This window comes from Numenius arquata, chromosome 1 (assembly GCF_964106895.1).
Source record: "Numenius arquata chromosome 1, bNumArq3.hap1.1, whole genome shotgun sequence".
Taxonomy (NCBI): domain Eukaryota; kingdom Metazoa; phylum Chordata; class Aves; order Charadriiformes; family Scolopacidae; genus Numenius; species Numenius arquata.
Window position 1 is genome coordinate 141,621,492 of NC_133576.1, and position 20,756 is coordinate 141,642,247.

General features: G+C 50.0%; 2 protein-coding genes across 2 annotated transcripts; one reads left to right on the top strand and one right to left on the bottom strand.

The window, feature by feature from the left end:
• Positions 1 to 1,312: 1,312 nt before the first annotated feature.
• Positions 1,313 to 2,302, top strand: LOC141467888 (olfactory receptor 52R1-like). The gene has a single exon (XM_074152596.1). The coding sequence runs from the start codon at positions 1,358 to 1,360 to the stop codon at positions 2,300 to 2,302; it is 945 nt and encodes a 314-aa protein (XP_074008697.1). The 5' UTR covers positions 1,313 to 1,357.
• A 13,805-nt stretch (positions 2,303 to 16,107) lies between these two features.
• Positions 16,108 to 18,549, bottom strand: LOC141463418 (hemoglobin subunit epsilon). Its single transcript, XM_074145800.1, has 3 exons — positions 17,866 to 18,549; positions 17,533 to 17,755; positions 16,108 to 16,361 (listed from the first exon to the last, which is right to left on the bottom strand). The coding sequence occupies exons 1-3, from the start codon at positions 17,955 to 17,957 to the stop codon at positions 16,233 to 16,235; spliced, it is 444 nt and encodes a 147-aa protein (XP_074001901.1). The 5' UTR covers positions 17,958 to 18,549; the 3' UTR covers positions 16,108 to 16,232.
• Between the last annotated feature and the right edge of the window lie 2,207 nt (positions 18,550 to 20,756).

The window sequence follows — 20,756 nt, forward strand, 5'->3', positions numbered from 1 at the left end:
CCCTGCGAGGAAACCTGCAGGAGGCAGGTGAGTATTTAGGGTTTGGGCAGCAACTTGTTGCTCTACAATAAGTCCTTTTATGCCATGGCTCCTCCTGGGCAGCAGCAGCAAGCACTGAACAGCACCCAGTTCGTGGAGCTTTGCAGACACGCTCCTGTGTCTCCCACTGCCTTGGTCTGGGAATTGTGTTCCCTGTCCCTGTGTTTTCCATGGAAAAATGAAGTTTTAGGCAAAGCAGCACCAACGGAGGCAGCTGGGCGGAAGGAGGTGGAATGAAGAAAGGAAACTATCAGGAATTTCCATTCCCCCCAAAAAAAAACAACCAGGAAATCTCTCCCAGAGTGCAGGTGACCCCATGCCACACATATTCGTAAGGTTTCAAGCACAGCCCCAGCAGTCCAGCTCCAGCTGATGGCTGGTGGCCATGCTGGGATGGGATGGGGCGGTCGCAGTGTGAAATCTCACTCTGGATGGAGCAGGAGCAGAGCCTGACGCTGGAGCCGGCTCAGCACCAGGATCTTGGGGAGGAAAAGCCCAGCTCGCTCCTGGGAACCTGCTATTTATTGTCTCCTCTGTCCCTCTGCTCCCCAGCACAAGTGTGGTCGGACGCAGGAAGGTCTCTGAATGGTCTTATCAGGAACATTGGCTTAATCTGTGCTGCAGGGCTCTTCAAGAAATCCTTTCCCCCACGTATTAGGGAAAAAACATGAGCTGGGCAATGTGCAGGGGCTGAGCGAGATACAGTCTTTTTGGGGGGGGCAGAATAGACATCACTGGAGCGCAGTGTTTGGAGGTTGGGGGGGATCAAATACTGTGACGCTGGCTCAGTTTTTTTGCCCTGAAATTGGATGTTTCTTACCTGAGGCAAGCACTTATTGCCTCGGTTTACGCTGGCAAGCAGCAGAGTGCTGTTAAAAGCTTCTGCAGAGCTCTGGGGCTGGTGGCAATGACCTGACATCCCCACCAGACACATTTCAAGAAGGCTTAGCTTCAGACCAGCTTACGTCTGGTCTCCTAGGCTGGACACCCTTTGGACACTGGAGAAGTATCAGGTGTGCACCTCAGGCAGTCTTCCCATTCAGTCTGATCTGGGAGGAACTCAGTCTGCTCCAGGACCACTCCACCACATGGAGCACTTCCAGTGGAAACTGGCAGGACACTGGCTTCAAAAGTACTCTCCTGAATCAGTGCAAGTGGCTGTCACTGGGATGGATGGCTGCATGGGGAACTGGAGCTCCTGGACCGTAGCTCATGCCAGTCTCTGTTTGCCACTGACCAGATCAGGTCGAGGGTGTTTGGTGCTTTTTTTTACAGGACACAAGAGCCCTCAGTGTAGGCAAGATTCAAGAAGGATTTCATGTCTCTGAACTCTACTGCCTTCTCCCACCCTCCCTATTTCCTACTCGTTGGCATCCCTGGGCTGGAGAAGGAGCAGTTCTGGATTGCCTTCCCCTTCTGCATCATGTATGTCATTGCTGTGCTGGGGAACATCACCCTTCTCCTCATTATAAAGGCAGAGCCGAGCCTGCACGAGCCCATGTACCTCTTCCTGGCCATGCTGGCCTTCACTGACCTTGTCCTAACGACATCCACACTCCCCAAAATGCTTGGCGTCTTCTGGCTGGGCTCCGGGGAGATTGGCTTTGTCTGCTGCCTTTCTCAGTTGTTCTTCATCCATACCTTCTCCTCAGTGGAGTCAGGCGTGCTCATGGCCATGGCCTTGGATCGCTACATCGCTATTTGCCACCCGCTGCGGCACTCTAGCATCCTCTCTGTGCCAGTGGTGGTGGCCCTCGAGAGCTTGGTGCTGATGCGCGGGGTCCTCCTGGTGAGTCCCTTCTGCTTCCTCCTCCACAGGATGTCCTTTTGCCGGTATCACGTCATCTCCCACTCCTACTGTGAGCACATGGCCGTGGTGAAGCTGGCATGTGGGGACACCAGAGTCAATGCCATTTATGGCCTCTTCGTGGCTTTCATAGTGACAGGGTCTGATGTGATCCTGATCTCTGGGTCCTACACCATGATCCTGCAGGTGGTAATGAGGCTGTCATCCCCAGAGGCACGACTCAAGGCCTTCAGCACTTGTGCATCCCATGTCTGTGTCATCCTTGCCTTTTACGTCCCTGCCCTCTTCACGTTCCTCACCCACCGGTTTGGGCAGAGCATCCCTCCCCAGGTCCATATAACGGTGGCCAATCTCTACCTGCTGGTGCCCCCCATGTTAAACCCCATTGTTTATGGGGTGAGAACCAAGAAGCTCTGGGACAGGGTGGTCCTCCTCTTCCAGCAGAAGGGAAACTGACCCATATGTATGTGCCTCAAATTGTGCTCATAATTTACTGATGATGCTGGTAAATATAACGAGAGTTAACGTTGTGGCTATTTGTTCAAGGAGGAACCCTTAGACAGTGCTCGGAATTTAAGCAACACATTCCTGCAGAAATCACTGTATTTGTCTCTTCTGTTAGCACCATCCAGGAGGTTTCACCCATTGTGTGGTGAAACTTGGCATAAAGACATTCAGTCTGGCTTCTGCACTAGTGGAAGATGGTCACCCCTCCCAGAAGTTAGGTTCCTCACTGTTAAAATTCTTCCACTATTAAAAAAAATGTCCTCTCATGACTAAAATATTTACACTGTAAGGCTGAGTATCTCCAAAAGATCTTTCTGCAACTGCTCTCATTATATGAAGAGCTCATTGGACTGTGTGATGAGAAGGTGCTCGGATGGGAATGGTGACTGTCCTTGTAGAAGGAAATGCATATAATTCAATTTTAAGCATTATTCTTTTTTCGTGTAAAGAAGGCAAAACACACAATAATCCTATGCTAGCAATTCAAAAGTCCTATGTAAACACAAACCCTTTCAAAAATACCAGAAATCCTCCCTGATGCGATACTTTGGAGTGACCTATCCCAGGGAGATTGTTGCTAACAGGATTGCTCTATAGTAATATGTCAACTATCCCAATAAACAGGCAAACGTGTTTTACAGAATCTCTGCTCTGTACCTGAAAAAGGTAGGAAGCAGAACGAGCTGGAGGTCAGACCACCCAAATTCGAGTTACAAAACTCAAGCATGCTCTATTTTTGGTGCAAACTGAAGAGCACTAATGGATGGAGAGGAGATCTCTAACCTGCCCTGGCATTTCTTGGAGCTCTCTCTCTTCCTGAGCGTCCCTGACCATCGTGGCCATCCACGGGGAGGCTCCGGGCTCTGCTGTGTCCCCAAGAGCTGGATGCCAGTGGGGAAGCAGGAGAGCGGGGCCCAGGAAGAGAACACACACTTCTGTTGAAGCGAGGCAGATGTTAGGCTGCAGACAAAAAGGGAAATGAATATTTTTGGCACCATTTCAGTAGAATACTTAAATTTCAGCTCAATTCATCCTTTTTCTTCCGATAAAAGAGAAGTAGCGTTTCACAGACTGCAGAGGCAGGAGAGATACGATTGCAAATCGTCTAAGAGCTGGACTCAGAGCACCCATTTCATAAAGCAGGGCTGCACCATATCGCGTGGCCCGATGCTCACCCACCACTGCTCTGCTGAGGTAGAACCCTCATTTTTCTGTAGGGTCCACAAAAAATCACAGAATCACAGAATTATGTGTCATTGGAAGGGACCTCTGGAGACCCCCAAGTTCAAACCCCTGCCAGAGCAGGTCCACCCAGAGCAGGTTGCACAGGAACGCATCCAGGTGGGGTTTGAATGTCTCCAGAGAAGGAGGCTCCACACCCTCTCCAGGCAGCCTCTTCCAGGGCTCTGCCACCCTCACAGGAAAGAAGTTTCTTCTCATGTTTAGATGGAACTTCCCATGTTCAAGTTTGTGCCCATTACATCTTGTCCTGTTTTAATTTTCGTTAACAACGTGGGAGCTGCCCTCATGACCAACGTCCACCCACCCCACCACGCTGTCTCCTCCAGCGGCAACAGGAGAGGTCTTCTGAGAGATTCCTTTTTTAAGTAAGAAATAACAGCAGGGGATCATTGCTGGTCAGATACATCCAAAGGTGACTGGCTGACCATTAAAGCTCCTTGTGACCTGTGAGATATGTGCACACAAGCCGTCACTGCCACGTAACATCAGATACTCAGCACCAACAGCCTGGGCTCCTACCCTACAATTCCCTTCTTTGTAAATAAACAAGGTTGGCTGTGATGTCTGGATCACTGGATAGTATGGATGGAGTGGTTGCTGGGGTGGGAGGACATCAGCAGTGTCCCCCAGTCAATGCTAACTGGAGGACACTGCCTGGAGAAAGCGGTGGGAAAGATGAGGATATCTGTACCCAAACCAGGGATGTAAGCATGCTTTCACAGGGTGGATGTACAACTTTGGGATGGTCCTTTGAAATCCACAGGCAACAAATGGTCCTCTTGCTGAAAAAGGCCAAACCTGAACAATTTGATGGGTAGCCTGGTGGTTTCAGGAGTGTCACCTGAGGCCACAGCTTCCAGGAAAAGATCTTAGCCCAGAGAAAAGGAGGCTGAGGGGAGACCTTCTTGCTCTCTCCAACTCCCTGAAAGGAGGGTGTAGCCAGGGGGGGTCGGTCTCTTCTCCCAAGGAACAGGCCATGGGACAAGAGGAAACGGCCTCAAGTTGCACCAGGGGAGGTTTAGGATGGAGATTGGGAACAATTTCTTCCTGGAAACGGTTGTGAAGCCTTGGCAGAGGCTGCCCAGGGCAGTGGTGGAGTCGCCATAGAATCATAGAATGGTTAGAGTTGGAAGGGACCTTAAAGGTCATCAAGTTCCATCCCTGGAGGGATTTCAAAGCCAGGCAGAGGTGGTGCTGAGGGACATGGGTCAGTGGCGGGTTTGTCAGTGTTGGGGTGATGGTTGGACTCCATGGTCTGAAAGGTTCCTTCCAGCATCGACAATTCTATGATTCTATCTTGCCATCAGTGCTCTCTCCTCTTGTTAGGTTCACGTCTCTCCTTCTCGCCTCTGCAGAGGGAAAGTTTCCTCCTGTCTGATGTCTCCTTGTAGAAGCCAGAAGCCAACACCACATTCAAGACCTGCTCTGACTTCACACCTAGTTTCTAGTTCTACTTAGCTCCTGGTACTGACCTATGGCAGTTCCACAGTGGCCCCCCAGCTGACACTGGGATTTGCTGTTAGCAGCACGTTTGCATCATCTCCTTTGAGATAACAGATCAACCAAAAAAAAACCAACCAAGAAGTCCCCGGTAGGCTTGGACCTCCTGGGGGATTTTTTGGAGTAGCGATACAAGGATGCGTTCACTGGCAGCCTGGAGGCAAGATGCTCAGGCAGCTCATATTTCGGTTTTGCTCCAAATTAAGGCAAAACGATCTGTTTTTTCACATATCAGTTGTTAGATAATTTCAGATAACTTTGTCAGTAGTACTGCAGTATTAGTGTTAAAGTGACTATTAGTTTTGGAGGGAGGATACGCCTATAATGAAGAGTTCATTACCCTCAGACCCTGTTCTTGCCAATGAGGGCTGTACACACCATGTATCCGACCAGGGTAGACATTAGGGTGAGACAACCTGCCTTCTGGCAGTGCCTGTTCCCCAGTGTGACTGGTGGGGTCCAGACAACCACCTGAGATCCCAATACCTGCACAGCAGGTACCTGCACCCAGCTGAGGGGACAGTGACCTGCAAGGAATGACAACCCTTGCCTGTGTTGCAGCTTGGCAAGGTGGGTGCTCTCGTAAGACCCCAACTGGAGCACTGTGTCCAGCCTTGGAGTCCTCAACACAGGAAGGACATGGACCTGTCGGAGCAGGGCCACAGGAGGTCACGGAGATGCTGGGAGGGCTGGAGCCCCTCTGCTGGGAGGACAGGCTGAGAGAGTTGGGGGGGTTCAGCCTGGAGAAGAAAAGGCTCCGGGGAGACCTTGGAGCACCTTCCAGTCCCTAAAGGGGGGAGTCGGGGGGCAGGAAAGCTGGGGAGGGACTCTGGATGAGGGAGGGGAGCCCTAGGAGGAGGGGGAAGGGTTTGACACTGAAAGAGGGGAGATGGAGATGAGATGTGGGGAAGAACTTCTTTGCCATGAGGGTGGTGAGAGCCTGGCCCAGGTTGCCCCGAGAAGCTGTGGCTGCCCCATCCCTGGAGGGGTTCAAGGGCAGGTTGGAGGGGGCTTGGAGCAACCTGCTCTGGTGGGAGGTGTCCCTGCCCATGGCAGGGGGGTTGGAACTTGATGATCTTTTAGGTTCCTTCCAACTCTAACCATTCTATGATTCTATGATATGAAACCTTCTCCTCTCAGTGTGCAGAAGTGGTTCCTGTAAACCACAGGCAGCTGCCAGAGCTTTCCTCCCCGTCAGAGGGTGATTTTGTTATTATTGACTCCATTTCTTCTGGAAAACAGCACTTGCACTTGTACATATGAGAATATCTGAGTCCAATATCTTTTGCTCTTGGACTAGCAGATGTTCATAACACTGCTTTTTGGCAGCAGGACGGTGAGTGCTTGTTGGCTGGATCCTGCAAAATGTTGCTGTGCTCTCTGGGTTCTCAGCTGTGCACAGCTCCCGAAGACGCAGAAACCACTTGGTGCAAAGGTACTTATATCAGGTCTTTGCTGCCAAGGTTATTTTTAGGGAGGAGAAAGATCACCAAGTCTGATAACTCATTCACAGAAAGATAGAAAATGGAGATGCAAAGAATTTTAAAAAAAAAAAAAAAAATATCTAAAATGAGGATGAAGCTTACGACCAGCAGAGAAGAGGTGTTCGGTGACATCCACGCAGCAGGGACGTGGGAATTGCATTCATAAAGCACTAGAAGCCAAACTCAGGTATCCCTGTGGGGGAGTCACACAATGGGGCAATGTCAGAGTACATCATGGTGACTCTTCTCTTGCTTTTTACAGAAGGATGAGGAAAAGCCAGAGCAAGGACCGGTGAACTCCCTCCGTGACTCCCAAGTCCCGAGATAGGCTTTCTGCATGAGACACAAGTCTGCTGTCACCCTTTACCAGATGCCACCTCTCAAGACGTTTTGCCCTCTGGTGCAATACAGTCAAGAGAGTATCATGTCTGTCAACCTATAAACAGCTCTCTGTGTCCTGGCATCAGGAAGCCCATAATTCAACCATCAACTAGGTGCTGTGTCCCTCCGTGGTGGAGTCTCCATCTCTGGAGACATTCAAAACCCGCCTGGACACGTTCCTGTGCAACCTGCTCTGGGTGGACCTGCTTTGGCTGGGGGGTTGGACTAGATGATCTCCAGAGGTCCCTTCCAACCCCATGTGATTCTGTGATTCTGTGATCTCCGAAAGCTTTTGGTAAAAAACAAACAGATCTGCAGAGGGATACACAAACTTCTCGCTCTAAGAAGGCATTGATGGAGGACACAGGAGACCCAAGAGGTTTTTGCATATGGTAGAACAGCTGGTGAATAACAGTTTAGATACTCTCTACTCCATCCTGTTGTTCATTTGACTGTTGAGGATCCTGAACATTTAAACTATTTTTATGCAGCAGATGAAGGGGCTATAGGAGAGATGGGGAGGGACTCCTGATGAGGGAGGGGAGCCATAGGAAGAGGGGGAAGGGTTTGACACCGAAAGAGGGGAGATGGAGATGAGATGTGGGGAAGAACTTCTCTGCTGTGAGGGTGGTGAGAGCCTGGCCCAGGTTGCCCCGAGAAGCTGTGGCTGCCCCATCCCTGGAGGGGTTCAAGGCCAGGTTGGAGGGGGCTTGGAGCAACCTGGTCTGGTGGGAGGTGTCCCTGCCCAGGGCACGGGGTGGGAAAGGATGATCTTTAAGGTCCCTTCCCACCCAAACCGTTCTATGATTCCTCTGGGTGGCCCTCCCCTTGCCCCCATGTTGTAGCAGATGACAGATGCCTGTGTCCCCCCTAGGCTGTGCCTCCAGCCTGTTGTCTGTCCTCAAGAAGGGTCCCCGGGAGCTACAGAAACAGAAGGAATTACTGACATTTATCTGTCACCCGCTCTCACCCCCGAGAGGACACGGTCACTCCTGCAAGCGTATATTTGATATAAGACATTGGCAAATTTAGAACATTATGGTTTCCCTTCACTTGGGAGTTTATTTACTATTCTAATCATTGTTGCCATTACTACAGCTCTTACCCATAGCCCATCAAGCTGTTCAGAGTGACAGGTATTGCAGTCGGTATGTGCGTTAGTAATATACACAGCAGCTATAATTCTTAGCAGGAATGTTGTTATTACAGCTCACAGTTGTGGGTAAAATTAAGCAATGTGTACACAAACGCAGCTCTCATTTCTTCTACAGAGCTGTCAGCCACCGGCTTCCAACCCACAGCCCACAGATACCTCAGGGAAATAAAGTGTTATGTGAAATACAAAACATGAAAGAAAAGCTATGCTTAAAGGGCTTAAGTTTTAAATATGGGGATGGCACCTTTTGGGGTTGTAAGTGAAAATTAAACAAAAAAAAAAAAAGAAAAAAAGGAGGGTTTAGCTCCTTTAACCTACACTAGTTATTTGCCTGGCTTATCTGCTTCTCTTTTCAGGGGCTGCAGTGGCTGATAGGGAAGAAGCTAAACTTTTTCCAGCCCTCAGCACTCAAGGAATTCACCCTCCATCTGTCTGTGTAAACAGGGAACGTGGCATTGTTTAATTGGAGGGCACGTGGCTAAACTCATTAGCGTGCCATGAAAAATGGAATTAGTCCATTTCCAACTGCCCCACTTCTCGGACAAAGCTCCAGACATCTGTGCCTCAACTCTTTGCTTCGCCAGCTAAATAATTAGCTCGATAAGTTAAATTAGCAGAGAGCTTTCCAGAGTGCTCCAATTGCATGATAATATAGATTTAAGTACTTGAGTCTGGGTGTACAGACTTAAACGTGTACCTCATCCTCATCATTTGAGGAAGAGGAGGCTGAGGGGAGACTTCATCAGTCTTTACAACTACTTGAAAGGACATTATAGAGAGGTTGGTGCTGGTCTCTTCTCACAAGCAAATAGCGATAGAATGAGAGGGAATGGCTTCAAGATGCAACAGGGTAGGTTTAGACTGGACATTAGGAAACAATTCTTCACAGAGAGAGTGGTCAGACACTGGAAGAGGCTGCCCAGGGAGGGGGTTGAGTCACCATCCCTGAATGTGTTTAAGAGTCGTTTAGATGTGGTGTTGGGGGATATGGTGTAGGGGAGAACTTTGTAGAGTGGGGTAGATGGTTGGACTCGATGATCCCAAGGGTCTTTTCCAACCAGAATGATTCTATCTGTAAATGTGCTTTGGATGCTCTTTTTATGGCAGGGGGATTGGAACTCGATGATCTTCAAGGTCCCTTCCAACCTGAACCATTCTATGATTCTTTGTCCCACAAAAAATAAAAAGATTGCTTTGTTCACTCTGTGCATCACTGACTGGGCAAGTATTCATTAAACTGGGAAAAGTCCCATCCTCCACCCATGGGACTGTCCCAGAGGTTTGTTGTCCTACCCCCACCCTCCTCCCCAGTGCACCTCCATGAAGCTGTTCACCTCAATTGCCCCAGATTGGGGCTGAAGAAGGAATATTCCTCTCCTGCTCCTCCCATCCTCCCTTTATCTTCATCCTTGTCAAGACACGTAAGCAATGTGTCTGCACCCAGGGGGAGGATGAATTTCCAAAGCCCAGCTGGGTGCTGTGCCATGGGGTGGGAGTGGGAGCTCTGGCTGGGGTGGATGCTCAGGAGCCCAGAAGGATGCTCATGCCCAGGAGGATGAATACGGAGCCTGTAGGCAGAGCTTAGTCCTCGCTCCATCATGCTTCATAATTCCATCTGTCAGGCTCTTGGTGACTAAGAACCAGAGGAACTGGTTCGCCATCTCCAAGCGTGCTCAGCACCAGCCACCTCAAATACAGGAGCAAAACATCATCCCATCAGCAGATGGGGCATAATCTGTGCTTTGTGAAAGACCCCATGAAAAAAACAGTTTTCAGAACTTGCCTTCAGGGGTTTAAATCCTGTCTGAAATATGCTGTTCTAACACTGAATGTTGCTCTCTATAGAAATGTCCACTCCCTCCTCTAAATATCAGCAGTTGTGTCCCTGCAGTGTTGCTGGGTTGCAGCAAGAGGCTCCTGGGCTGTGGAAAACACTGAGAGGAGACAGTGGGGTGGGGATAACTAGGGACAGATGATGAAGATGGATGACCATGTGTGATAAATGATGAAGATGTGTGAGGATAGATGGACAGACAAACAGCCAGCCAAGGGGTGTGCTGGCAGTAGCTGCCTGGCTGGCGAGGTGATGGGTTCGGAGCGTACACTGATTTTGGCTGGAATAGAGTTAATTTTCTCCATAGTAGAAGAAACCAGCTGGTTTGGGTTTGTGACCAAAACAGTGTTGAGAAAACACTGATGGTTTGTTTATTGCTGAACAGGGCTTACACAGTCTCAAGGCCATTCCTGTTCCAACCAGCGAGCAGCCTGGGGGTCCACAAGGACTTGGGAAGAGACACAACCAGGACCCCAACTGACCAAAGGAATATTCTGTGCCATATGACATCGTGCTCAGCAACAAAAATTGGGAGAAGGAGGAAGGGGAGGGCATTCACTGAACATCTGTGGGGTTAAACCACAGCAGAGGGACATGGGTGGATGGGTGGATGGAGGGGTGCAAGGGTGGATGGATGGAGAGCATGAAAAGGCTGCAGGAATGCACAGTGATAGATAAGCAAGGCAGCTGTGAAACAAAGCTACTTTTTATCACAAGATCTGAGTGGAAAATGACCTACCCAAAATTAAAATATCGACGATGGAGCAAAGCTGACATGGAAGTGCATTGACCCTTCAGATGCCCTTACCTCTGTTGGGCTGAAGTCCTTCAGCAGAAGATGCAAAGGGACAAGGAACCTCACTCCTGCCTGAGTGCTCCACATGCAGAAGAAACTGTCTGTTTTTATAATGTCTGTGTGAAATCTCAGCAGCAACGACAGTCACCTGGGACCTGCTGCAGGGGCTGAGGACATGAAATGCAAACCGATGACACAGCCCAGGAAGGTGATGGCATTTCTTTCCCTACCTTGAGCTGCTTTTCCCTGGCGGCAGCAAAAGGGTAAATGCTGCAGGAGCAAACACAAGGATCGTAAAAGTTTAAGAAATGCTGCTCAAAGCAGCAATGTAAAAAAAAAAAATAGAGTTTTCACTAGATTTTCCTTCCTTTTAAAAATAGAACAGTGAATTTTTAAAATGATAAATATTGAATAAAGTCAGTTGTTTGCCCCAAGTGTAGGAGGTGGCTCCAGGGTGAAAGTGCCGCTCTGCGCTTGCCAACTAGATTTGAAGGTTGGGATAGTGATGCAGCTCCCTGGAAACACGGCTTAGGTTTCATCACTGAATTTTGGGTAAAATCAAGTTTTACCTGCAGGCTGGTTGAGCTACTTTTTGGCCATGGAAAAGCGCTCTTGCATGGTGACACAGAATCACAGAATCATATGGGGTTGGAAGGGACCTCTGGAGATCATCTAGTCCAACCCCCCAGACAAAGCAGGTCCACCCAGAGCAGGTTGCACAGGAACGTGTCCAGGCAGGTTTTGAATGTCTCCAGAGAAGGAGACTCCACCATCTCCCTGGGCACACACATCGTTTTTCAAACACCAGCAGTGGAATCCAAATTAACCCTTTAAAAGATGAATGCATTTTATATTCCCCATGTTATGGATAGGGCAACCAAAACAAAGAGGCAAAACAGAAAAAGCTAAGGCCAGGGCTACTGTTTATGGAGTTCTTTTCTTTGTTGGAATATTGTCCCAAGGTGTCAACAGGGAATGATCCATCAGTGATTCAAGTACAGATCATGCCTGAAAATACCTGCAGTTCAGCTCGTTATCTGGGACAGACTCAAACGTGCAGAAAGGGCCAAGACAAACTGTCCTGCCTTTTTTTTTCCCACTGAAAGGCGTTCCTTGTCTCGAGTGTTGCCAAACACCGAAAACTTCACGACAAGGAGAAAAGAACAACCAGTCCTAGCAATGATGAACTAAGATAGAAGTGCTGAGTGTACAGATCTTAAACCAGGAGCATGGGGACCTGTCGCACAGTCGTCTAAGCAGGACAAAGAAAGACTGAGGGAGAGACATGATAAAAGGCTGCCAACAAAACAAACAACAGCAAAAAGAAAAAAAAAAAGTAAAAAAGAATAATTTGGTTTCTGACTTTTGTGCCAGACGATGGGAACTCCTGCACTTCTAGCCTGATGAGTCTTTTAGATATGAAAGAGAAACTCATCATCATCTCAGAAACGTCACCCTTGCCACTTCTAGTTTGGGGTGGGATATGAGCACGTGTCTGGTTCTCTTACTGAGGAGAATTTGGGCTGGAAGGGCCCTGAGCAGAGGTGGGAGGAGGTGAGGGGGCGGGAAAGAGGAAAGATGAGGCAGATCAGCTGTGATAAGTCACTCTGGGGTTTCAAACCTTCACTTCTCCAAAGTTACCAAGGTGGGGGAGGGGGTGTGTGTGGATAAAAAACCTCTTAATATCCAAACAATTTTTTTCTCAAGGTTTTTGAAGCAGTTGCCATGACATCAGATTTTGCTAGTGACACAGGAAAAAAAGCTGTGATCCCGTTCCCACCCCATCCTTGCACAATGTGGCTCATGGAAACCAGCCAGAAGAGATGTCCCCATTCCTCCAGGCTCACCCAGGGACTGCTTGTGGCGCTACGGATTGCAGCCCCCTCCTGTGGGCTCGGCACACTGAAAAGGATCCCCCTGTATTTTCTGCCCAAATATCCCTGTAACATAAAGTGCAGTGAGAAAAAAAATGCCAGAAATGGTTGCTGCAGGCGCAGGGAGCCATTAGGCAGCTCAGTTATTTCCCTTCTGTTTCTTGGAGAAAACATCATCTTTATTTACTCCTCAAAAGCAATAAAGCGTCTTTTGCAAAATCAGGACAAGTACATTACCATTCATCCTCATTTCAAGGAGTGTGGCAAAACACAACAAACATATCACATGGATGGCTGAATTTTGTTATGATTATATTCCAATCCCACCAGCTGTAAGACCTGTCTTCTGAAACGCTCTATTATGCTGATGCCTCTGACAGAAAATTCCCTCTAGAGGCATAACATCGTGCCTTACGCTATATATAACTCCAGCAGGGGCAGCACAGAGTCAGTTAAAGAGTATTTTTGGCTGATGCTAAAAAGTAAAGCTGGTTTGGGCGTTGTTTTTTTGGTTTGGTTTTTTGTTTTTTTTTTTTTGGCTCCTGTTATTGTGGTAAATGTGGGGATCAGGACAGATAAAAATTATTATACCTGGTAGCCCTGTGGTTGGCCTGCTCCTTTGACTGACATTAAACCTCGAATAAGAATTCCTTAGAAGGCTCTAGGGTATGAATAATTAATTATATTTTTAAGCAGGAGTTTTTAAGGTTTCCTTTCCAGGCAATATGCCATGGGAGTTAACAAGAGGGTTAGAAAACACGAACGCTTCTATCGTAAGCAGAAAACACACCGCCGCATTTTTTCACTGCAACAGACTCCATGAATTATCCTAGCACAGATATTCGACGAATTCTTTTTCTTAACACCTGTACAAACTGCACACAATATCTATTATGAGATACATGAGATGATTTATTTTCCATTTGTAAACCTGGGAGGCTCCACTATCATGGTGGATCTGCAGGAGGGCAGGCTCCAGGAGGAGATGGCTGAGGAAGAGTGGGTGTTGCAATCACAGATCACAACTGTTTTCTAATTTATATCATTTAACTCTATCTCCTAATGCCCTTTCCTAACAGGTTTCACAAGAAGCAATCCTCCTCTCATGCAGCCTATCCAGTTATTAGTCTGTGCTGTTGTCCTGGAAATTCCCTTCTTTCCAAAGCGACACGGTGTGCTCATTCATCACAGCCTTGCAGTGCTGTCTCAGGTTTGAGAGAAGCTGCTGTGGAAGAGGAGGATAATCCATCAACCTGCTGGTGAGAGTTCCCCATCATTTCAGGGCTGCATGATGCAATCCATAGCGATCCAGGGGTTTTCTATCATTTCCAAACCAGACAGGAGCCGAATCCTGGCTGGGCAGACTGTAGTTCCTAAGAAGGGAGAGGACATCAAGAGCACCTCATGGGGGTGATGGACCACCCTTGTGGTCACAGCCTTTCTGCCAGCCACATTCTGTGAGTGTGAAGCATCTTGCCCCAGTTTTCCACCTCAATTTATTCCGTTCATGTTACTATGAGTTTGGAAATGGTGTTATTCTGCATGCTAGAAAAGCAGACCAGGGCCTCTACCAGCTCTCCATCATGTCCTCTCCGTGCTGGCCCTCCCTGACCTGGGACTGTGTCTCTCCACCATGCCAGGGGTGCTGTGGTCCTTGTTCAGGGCAATTAGCCTGTATCCCCATGTGTCTCAGCTCTTTCTTATCTGCTCCCTCTCCTTTCTGGAGTCAGTGGTGCTTTCTGCCATGCCCCTCAATAGGCTGATGGCCCTCTGTCCTCCATGGGGCTGTAGGACCATGCCAACAGGCATGAAGACAGCCAACACAGGGCTGATGCAACCACAGAGGAGCATAGCCCTGATCATACCCTGGTCCTCCACCTCCTCTGGCTGCCTGGTGGCTGAGGAGTGCCTTGTCCCACCCCCTTTGTCTCCATCCCACCTGGTTGCCCTTCAGAGAGGTGACATTCAACAGCATCTGTGCCCCAGACCTCATCTGCTTCACCATGGGTTCAGATCTTTATTTTGTTGTCCTCCACCATGGCCCTCTTGACACCTTTCAGCATTGCCTCCACAGATGAGGCTCCAAAGGTTGTGTGGTCTCAATCTTCTGCATCCCAGCACTTGGTTAGTGAATCCTGCACAGATTTGGAAAAGAGGCACCCCCATCTTCCATGCTGTGATGGGCAACATCTACATCCTCCTCCTGCTCCTCTTCTGTCTTTTACAGCATCCAAACAAAGCAGATTTGTAAAAGCACCTTCAACTTGTTTCTTTATGGACCCCTCCAAAACAAGCCATAGGTGAGAAAAGCCAGTGTCTTGCAAACCATGGGATAATTCTGGTGGGAAGGGCTCTCAGAGGGTCTCTCGTCTGATGCTCTGCTCAAAGCAGGGTCAGCGCGTGGGCTGACCAACATTTCCAGGAGCTGTGCTACTCTCTGTGCAAAAACCTGCAGGTTTGGGGCAGAGGAGAAGCCTGCTGAACCCGGGTGAAGTGAAAGATTACTACCCAAAACAACCGTGTCCTCCCTGGTAACTCCAGAAGCTTCTCTCATAGCCAGGACTCTGCTGTGCCAGATGCTGTAAACAGCACTGATTGTCAGCTCCCTTGTGCAAGGAGTTTCCAGTCTTGGTTTAAGACAAGATTTAAGAGTAGGACAAACACAGTCCTGGTCATTTTTATGTTTTTGTCCTGTATAACAAAATAGCTAACAAAAATTTGACTTGCCACCCTCATCCCAATGAGCGAATAACCAAGACTGACCCACAGCTTTGCTCCGTGCACCACGAAGGACCCCAGGATGGGAGAAGGAGAGCAAAGCCCAGATGCCAGTTAGGGTGGTGGGGCTTGTTCGCAGGGTGACGTTGGGACCTGAATGCCCTCAGCCTGGAGAGGGGGGGTCTTTGGGGACATGGGTGCCTGGGCATGAGGGTCTCTTCTACATGCAGCAGCATGATAAATCCCCCCTTGTGGGATACGGGGGGGATCCTGTTAGGCCAGCTCATAGAGCTAGAAGTGAACATCTCCTGAACACCCCCCCAAGAGTCAGAGTTCAAAGGTTTTCTGCTGTCTCAGGCTGCTTGAAGAGGCGATCGTCCATCCCCAGCCCTAGAGCAGGGCAAAGGAGGTGCCACCTCTTTGGGTGCAGCAACGGCTTGGACAGGAGCTCTGTGCTCTGCATAGCGCTGGCTTCACCTTATTTCAGATTAAAGGAGAGCCGGGAGAGCAGATGTGGATTTTTTGCAGTCCCTCATTATTCCTATGACCCTCTCTGGGCTCTTTGCATGGGTTTTCTCTCCGCAGACCCCCCCCGGTACGTGCACTGACAGGGAGTGCACATGAGAGAGCACTGCGGAGTTAAGGAAACCCTGCCTGCAACAACCCTGAGAAACAAGAAATACACCCACATGTGGATGGCATTGCATTCGACAGTGAAAACCCCCTGCCTCCCCCCTTCCCCAGCCCAGAGACAGGCAGACTCTGCAGACACGGTGCTGGGAGGCATTTATTTGGTGGCTACAGCCCGTCAGTACCCGATGGACATCTCCTTCTGCTCAGGGGTGCTTGTGGCGGAGCAGGGACCCTTCCTCACCACAGCCAGCCCTGGGATGCTCAGTGGTACTTGCGGGCCAGAGCATGGGCCACCACACTGACCAGCTTTTGCCAGGCAAACTGGCAAGCGGGGGTGAAATCCCGGGCGAAGTGGGAAGCCAAGACGATGATGAGGATGTCTCCGAGGAGCTGGAGAAGAAGGAGGAGCACAGAGAGGGTTAGTGCTGCTCGAACCGTGGTGCCACAGCAGAGCACAGAGCAGGGATGGGACATCCCCAAGCTGGGGGCTGAGCTGTTGGACCCACAACCTCTGAAGGAGGGCTGTGTACTCACTGCACCCTGTACTGCCATCTCTTTAGCTCTAACGAGCTTCTTCCTTCATGCAAGCTCTCTGTTTCCCTGGTTTTTCTGTGACTCCCCTCCAGTCCCCATCCCCCCCAGACACCACTCCACAACCCACAGGCTGCCTTTCCTTCCTCCTGACTTCTCCCCGAGGCTGAATTCCAACCCCTGAAAAGGGTCTCACATGCTCACATTCCTCCTCTTCCTCCTCAGTGCCCCCTGCCCCATCGGAGCGGCCCTTGGGGTGCAGGGCTTGTTACGGGGGCTGGCTCCCTCCCTGTTCCCTGGGATGGCTACAGCAAGATGCTCAGCCTTTCCATAAAAAGCTCTGGATTTTGGTAGAACAAAATCTGCATCATTCCTTAAAAAAAAAAAAAAAAAGAAAAAAAAGAAAAAAAAGAAAGAACGAACCTTGAAACTATTTCCCCCCATTTTGGGAATGCTAAAGGAATTTGGCCTGAGACCCACCCTGCAAAATCCTGGGGTTTTTTGCTTTTTCTCTTCAGATGTAAAGGAAGAAAATGATCCATTTTTATTTAAATGTGCTGAAGGAGGAAGGAGAGCCCCATCCAGACGGGCAGCCCACGCTGGGCAAGGCAGAAACCTGCCCTCTGGTTTTCCAGCACACAGGCTGCTTATCTTGCTGTAGGATTTCCCCAAATGCTCTGCTTGTCTTCCCCCTGCCTCTGCCTCCTCCAGCCCACCCTGCACCTTCCCCTGGGTTTGGTTCTTTCTCCCCCAACCAGATGTCCTTCAGATAATGATCTCCTACAACCTTCTGCTCCCCATTGTTGTGTTGGCATTAAAATTTTAGACTTTTTAACATGAAAGTCACCCACCCTCCTGCAATAACTCCTGCATCACAATCGTCTCCCGTGGGTACCGCACGGGGTCTCTGCCTCCACCAGCCAAAGACAGTAGCCCTAGACAATGTTGTTGGAGGCCATACCCCCAGTTTCAAAGCAAAACTTTCCCCACAGGACATAGGGAAGGGGCTGGGACTGCAAACACGGCTCACCCTGAAGTTCTCAGGATCCACGTGCAGCTTCTCGCAGTGCAGCTCAGACAGCTTGGCGTAGGTCGCCTTAATGTTGTCCAGGTTCTTCACAGCTTCCCCGAAGGAGGTGAGCACTTTCCTGCCATGAGCACGGACCTTGGGGTTGCCGATGATGGCGGTGGGGCTGGAGAGGTTCCCGAAGGAGGCGAAGAACCTCTGGGTCCAGGGGTAGACGATCAGCAGCCTGGGGAGAGACAGAGGGACACAAGCAGAAAAATTAACACTCCCAAATGCAATTTCCGTGGTTTCTGTATTCAGGGAGAAGCTGGGCAGATGCCCGGGAGCTGGACCTACCTGGCCAGGGCCTCAGCACCACATTCCTCCACATTGATCTTGCTCCAGACGCTGGCGATGAGCTGCTTCTCTTCGGCTGTCCAGTGCACCATGGTGGCGGGTGGCTTTGCTGGGAGCTGCAGGAGGACACAGACCCCTTAGTGGAGCTGCAGACCCCATGGAGGCTTTTATTCCCTGCTGACAGCTCCTCCCCGTCCTGTGCTGCGGGGTCATTGGCTGGGGATGGGGTGGGGGTCCCCATCGGTGGGGCGAGCAGAAGGGGATGGCCAGGGTGTGTCATGTTGAGAAGGGGCCCCTGGTTATCCTGAGCTCAAGAGCTTTGTCCCTTCCCCTCTGTGCGGGCAGTTCTCCCTTCCACCTACCAGACTTGGGCCCCTTTGCAGAGAAAGGGTTAGACAAGCCACCATGAGATAGTCCATCATGGTCAAACACATGTGCATGGGGCAAGCCTTGTGCCTCAATTCTCCCAAATGCTGGATTCTGCCTTGCCTTTGCCTCTGCCAGTGAAATGATGAATGCCCCTGCCAAAATTCAGCCCTTGGCAGAGCAACCCAGAGGGATTTGCCACCAGCAAACCCCTGAGATACCTGCTCTGCAGGAGGTCTCCACTCTCCTTGCACCACCAGGAGTGGTGACGCTGTGGGTGACGCTAGGGTTGTTCAGAGAGTGCTCGGGCTTTGCAGCTGAAATCTCCATTAACCCTGTTGTCCTTCTCCTGTAACAGAGTTTGACCTGCTCAGTTTACTTGTCCCTGTTACAGGAGGAAGAAGTTCACCCAAATGTTCTCCCCTCAGATGTAAAAGGACCTGCCAAATGAAGTGCTGCTGGAGAGGGAGCAAGTATCAAACAGGATCAACTTTTTCTGCTTTCATCCACATCCATAAAGGGCAGGAGATAGGCTTTGAACACAAATAACAAATAGGCTTTGAACACAAGGTTTGCCACTGCAGGATCTGCTGTGGGCTGCTGTGGGCTCAAAAAGCAGCAAAAGCTCCGCTCAGGGATGTCCAGCCCAGGGCTTTTCCCTTCTGAACCTGCCCTGACAAGATGCCATATTTCACATTTTCTCTTCTCCAGGCTGAACCCCACCAACTCTCTCAGCCCCCCCTCACAGCAGAGGGGCTCCAGCCCTCCCAGCATCCCTGTGGCCTCTTCTGGCCCTGCTCCAACAGGTCCACGTTGGGGGCTCCAGAGCTGGATGTCGGGACTGAGGGAGATTTTCAGCCTGATAACATCTCTTTCCCCCTCTTGTTGTAGACTTTATCAATGGAATAGGGATGAATAATAGTCATTAGAGTTACAGAATCACAGAATCATGGAATCATAGAATGGTTTGGGTTGGAAGGGACCTAAGAGATCATCCGGTTCCAACCCCCCTGCCCTAGGCAGGGACACCTCCCACCAGACCAGGTTGCTCCAAGCCCCCTCCAACCTGGTATTGAACTCCTCCAGGGATGGGGCAAAGGTCTACATCTGCCTTTTGTGGAGAAAATCTAGTGCACACGGGCCGGTGTGCTGGAGCATGACGATAAATCCAGTTGAGCAGTGCCCGGGTACACGCATTGAGGAGGAGAGAACATGCCGGCAAAATGCCACCGGTGCCCACCCTCCTGCACCGCTTTATCAACCCCTCCAGGACCTGCCGTCCCTGCACCAGGCATTGCCCTGGGGGGTTGTCAGCGCCCACAACGACTTTCTACCGTCACACCGGAGACAAAACAGGAGCGGGAGAAGCCACACAAGGAGAAGACATCCCACGGGATCTGTTTGCTGGGGGATGAGGGACTGGGGTGTCATCCCCCAGCTGGGGATGGGGAGTGAAGCCCCGGGGAACCACCCCCACCCTGCCATGCTGGGATGCAGGTGCAGGGGAAGGATTATGGGTGCAGGGGATGGAAACCCTCGTCCCTGCTGCTGGGAAGGGGTACCCCAGCAGGAACCCCGACAGCGGGAAGAGCCCAGCCCTCCCCTGCTCTGCTGGCCCACAGGGTCCAACCTGAGAGGCTCATTTCCACCCCCCAGGCACCTTGCTCGCAGGAGGAGACCTGCTTGATCAAATAATTCCATCTTTTCTGCCTGAAGTCTGTGAACAATATGTTCATGTGAAAGGCTACGAATAGCTAACATGAAACCTATGAAAAATCATGTCAGAATCTGGGTTTTGTGGCCCTGTAACACCTGCCCAGAGTCCCTGCAGGGAGGAGAGCGCTTTGGCACTTGGTAGGAACCACCTTCTCAGTGCCTGCCCTGACACCAGAAACAAAATGCCTCTTCGAGTAACGTGTGTGAGAAAGGGCATTTATGGGTCACAAAGGGCTTTTATTACCCTCCAGTGGGTCATGGGCAGAGAGTGGGATGCCCAAAAACACGTGGATGAAGCAGGGAGAGGACACTGTGCAAAGAGGGTGTTGGAGACACTGGGATATATCACTTTGCCCTCTTTTTTCCCTTCGAAAAATAAGCGAGTCCTTTCATCCAACCATCCTTTTTTCTGTGTCATACTCAGTCCAGACAGCGCTTCCCACGCCAAGAACAAACTCTACCCAAGAGAGTCCTGCCCCGCAGACACTTAAACACCCAAAACGCTCCGAGTGCACACAGCATCGATTGATACTCATATCCAGAAAATTATTAGTATTTACCACTATTAGCAGGATCAGGCCCCCTCCCTAATTGCCGAATGGGCGGCACAGGGTGAAAAAGAAGCGCATAAACAAAGTCTGGACAGGTCTTGATAGCAAAATGTTTATCTAAAACCTACCCCCACCCAGCTGGCTGCTTGGCCAGTATGAGTCAGCTAATTTCTTGTAGGCTTTATGCCAGGAATGAGCCCGGGTAGATTAAAGTCTTCACTTTATTTATCCTCCCTAAAAAAAAATTATGAATCCTCT

Coding starts and splice junctions, on each gene's coding strand:
- LOC141467888 (XM_074152596.1), top strand. CDS start 1,358: ATGTCTCTGAACTCTACTGCCTTCTCCCACCCTCCCTATTTCCTACTC.
- LOC141463418 (XM_074145800.1), bottom strand. CDS start 17,957: ATGGTGCACTGGACAGCCGAAGAGAAGCAGCTCATCGCCAGCGTCTGG. Junction 17,756..17,865: donor GGTGCTGAGGCCCTGGCCAG/GTAGGTCCAGCT, acceptor GTCTCTCCCCAG/GCTGCTGATCGTCTACCCCT. Junction 16,362..17,532: donor TGGATCCTGAGAACTTCAGG/GTGAGCCGTGTT, acceptor CTTCTTCTCCAG/CTCCTCGGAGACATCCTCAT.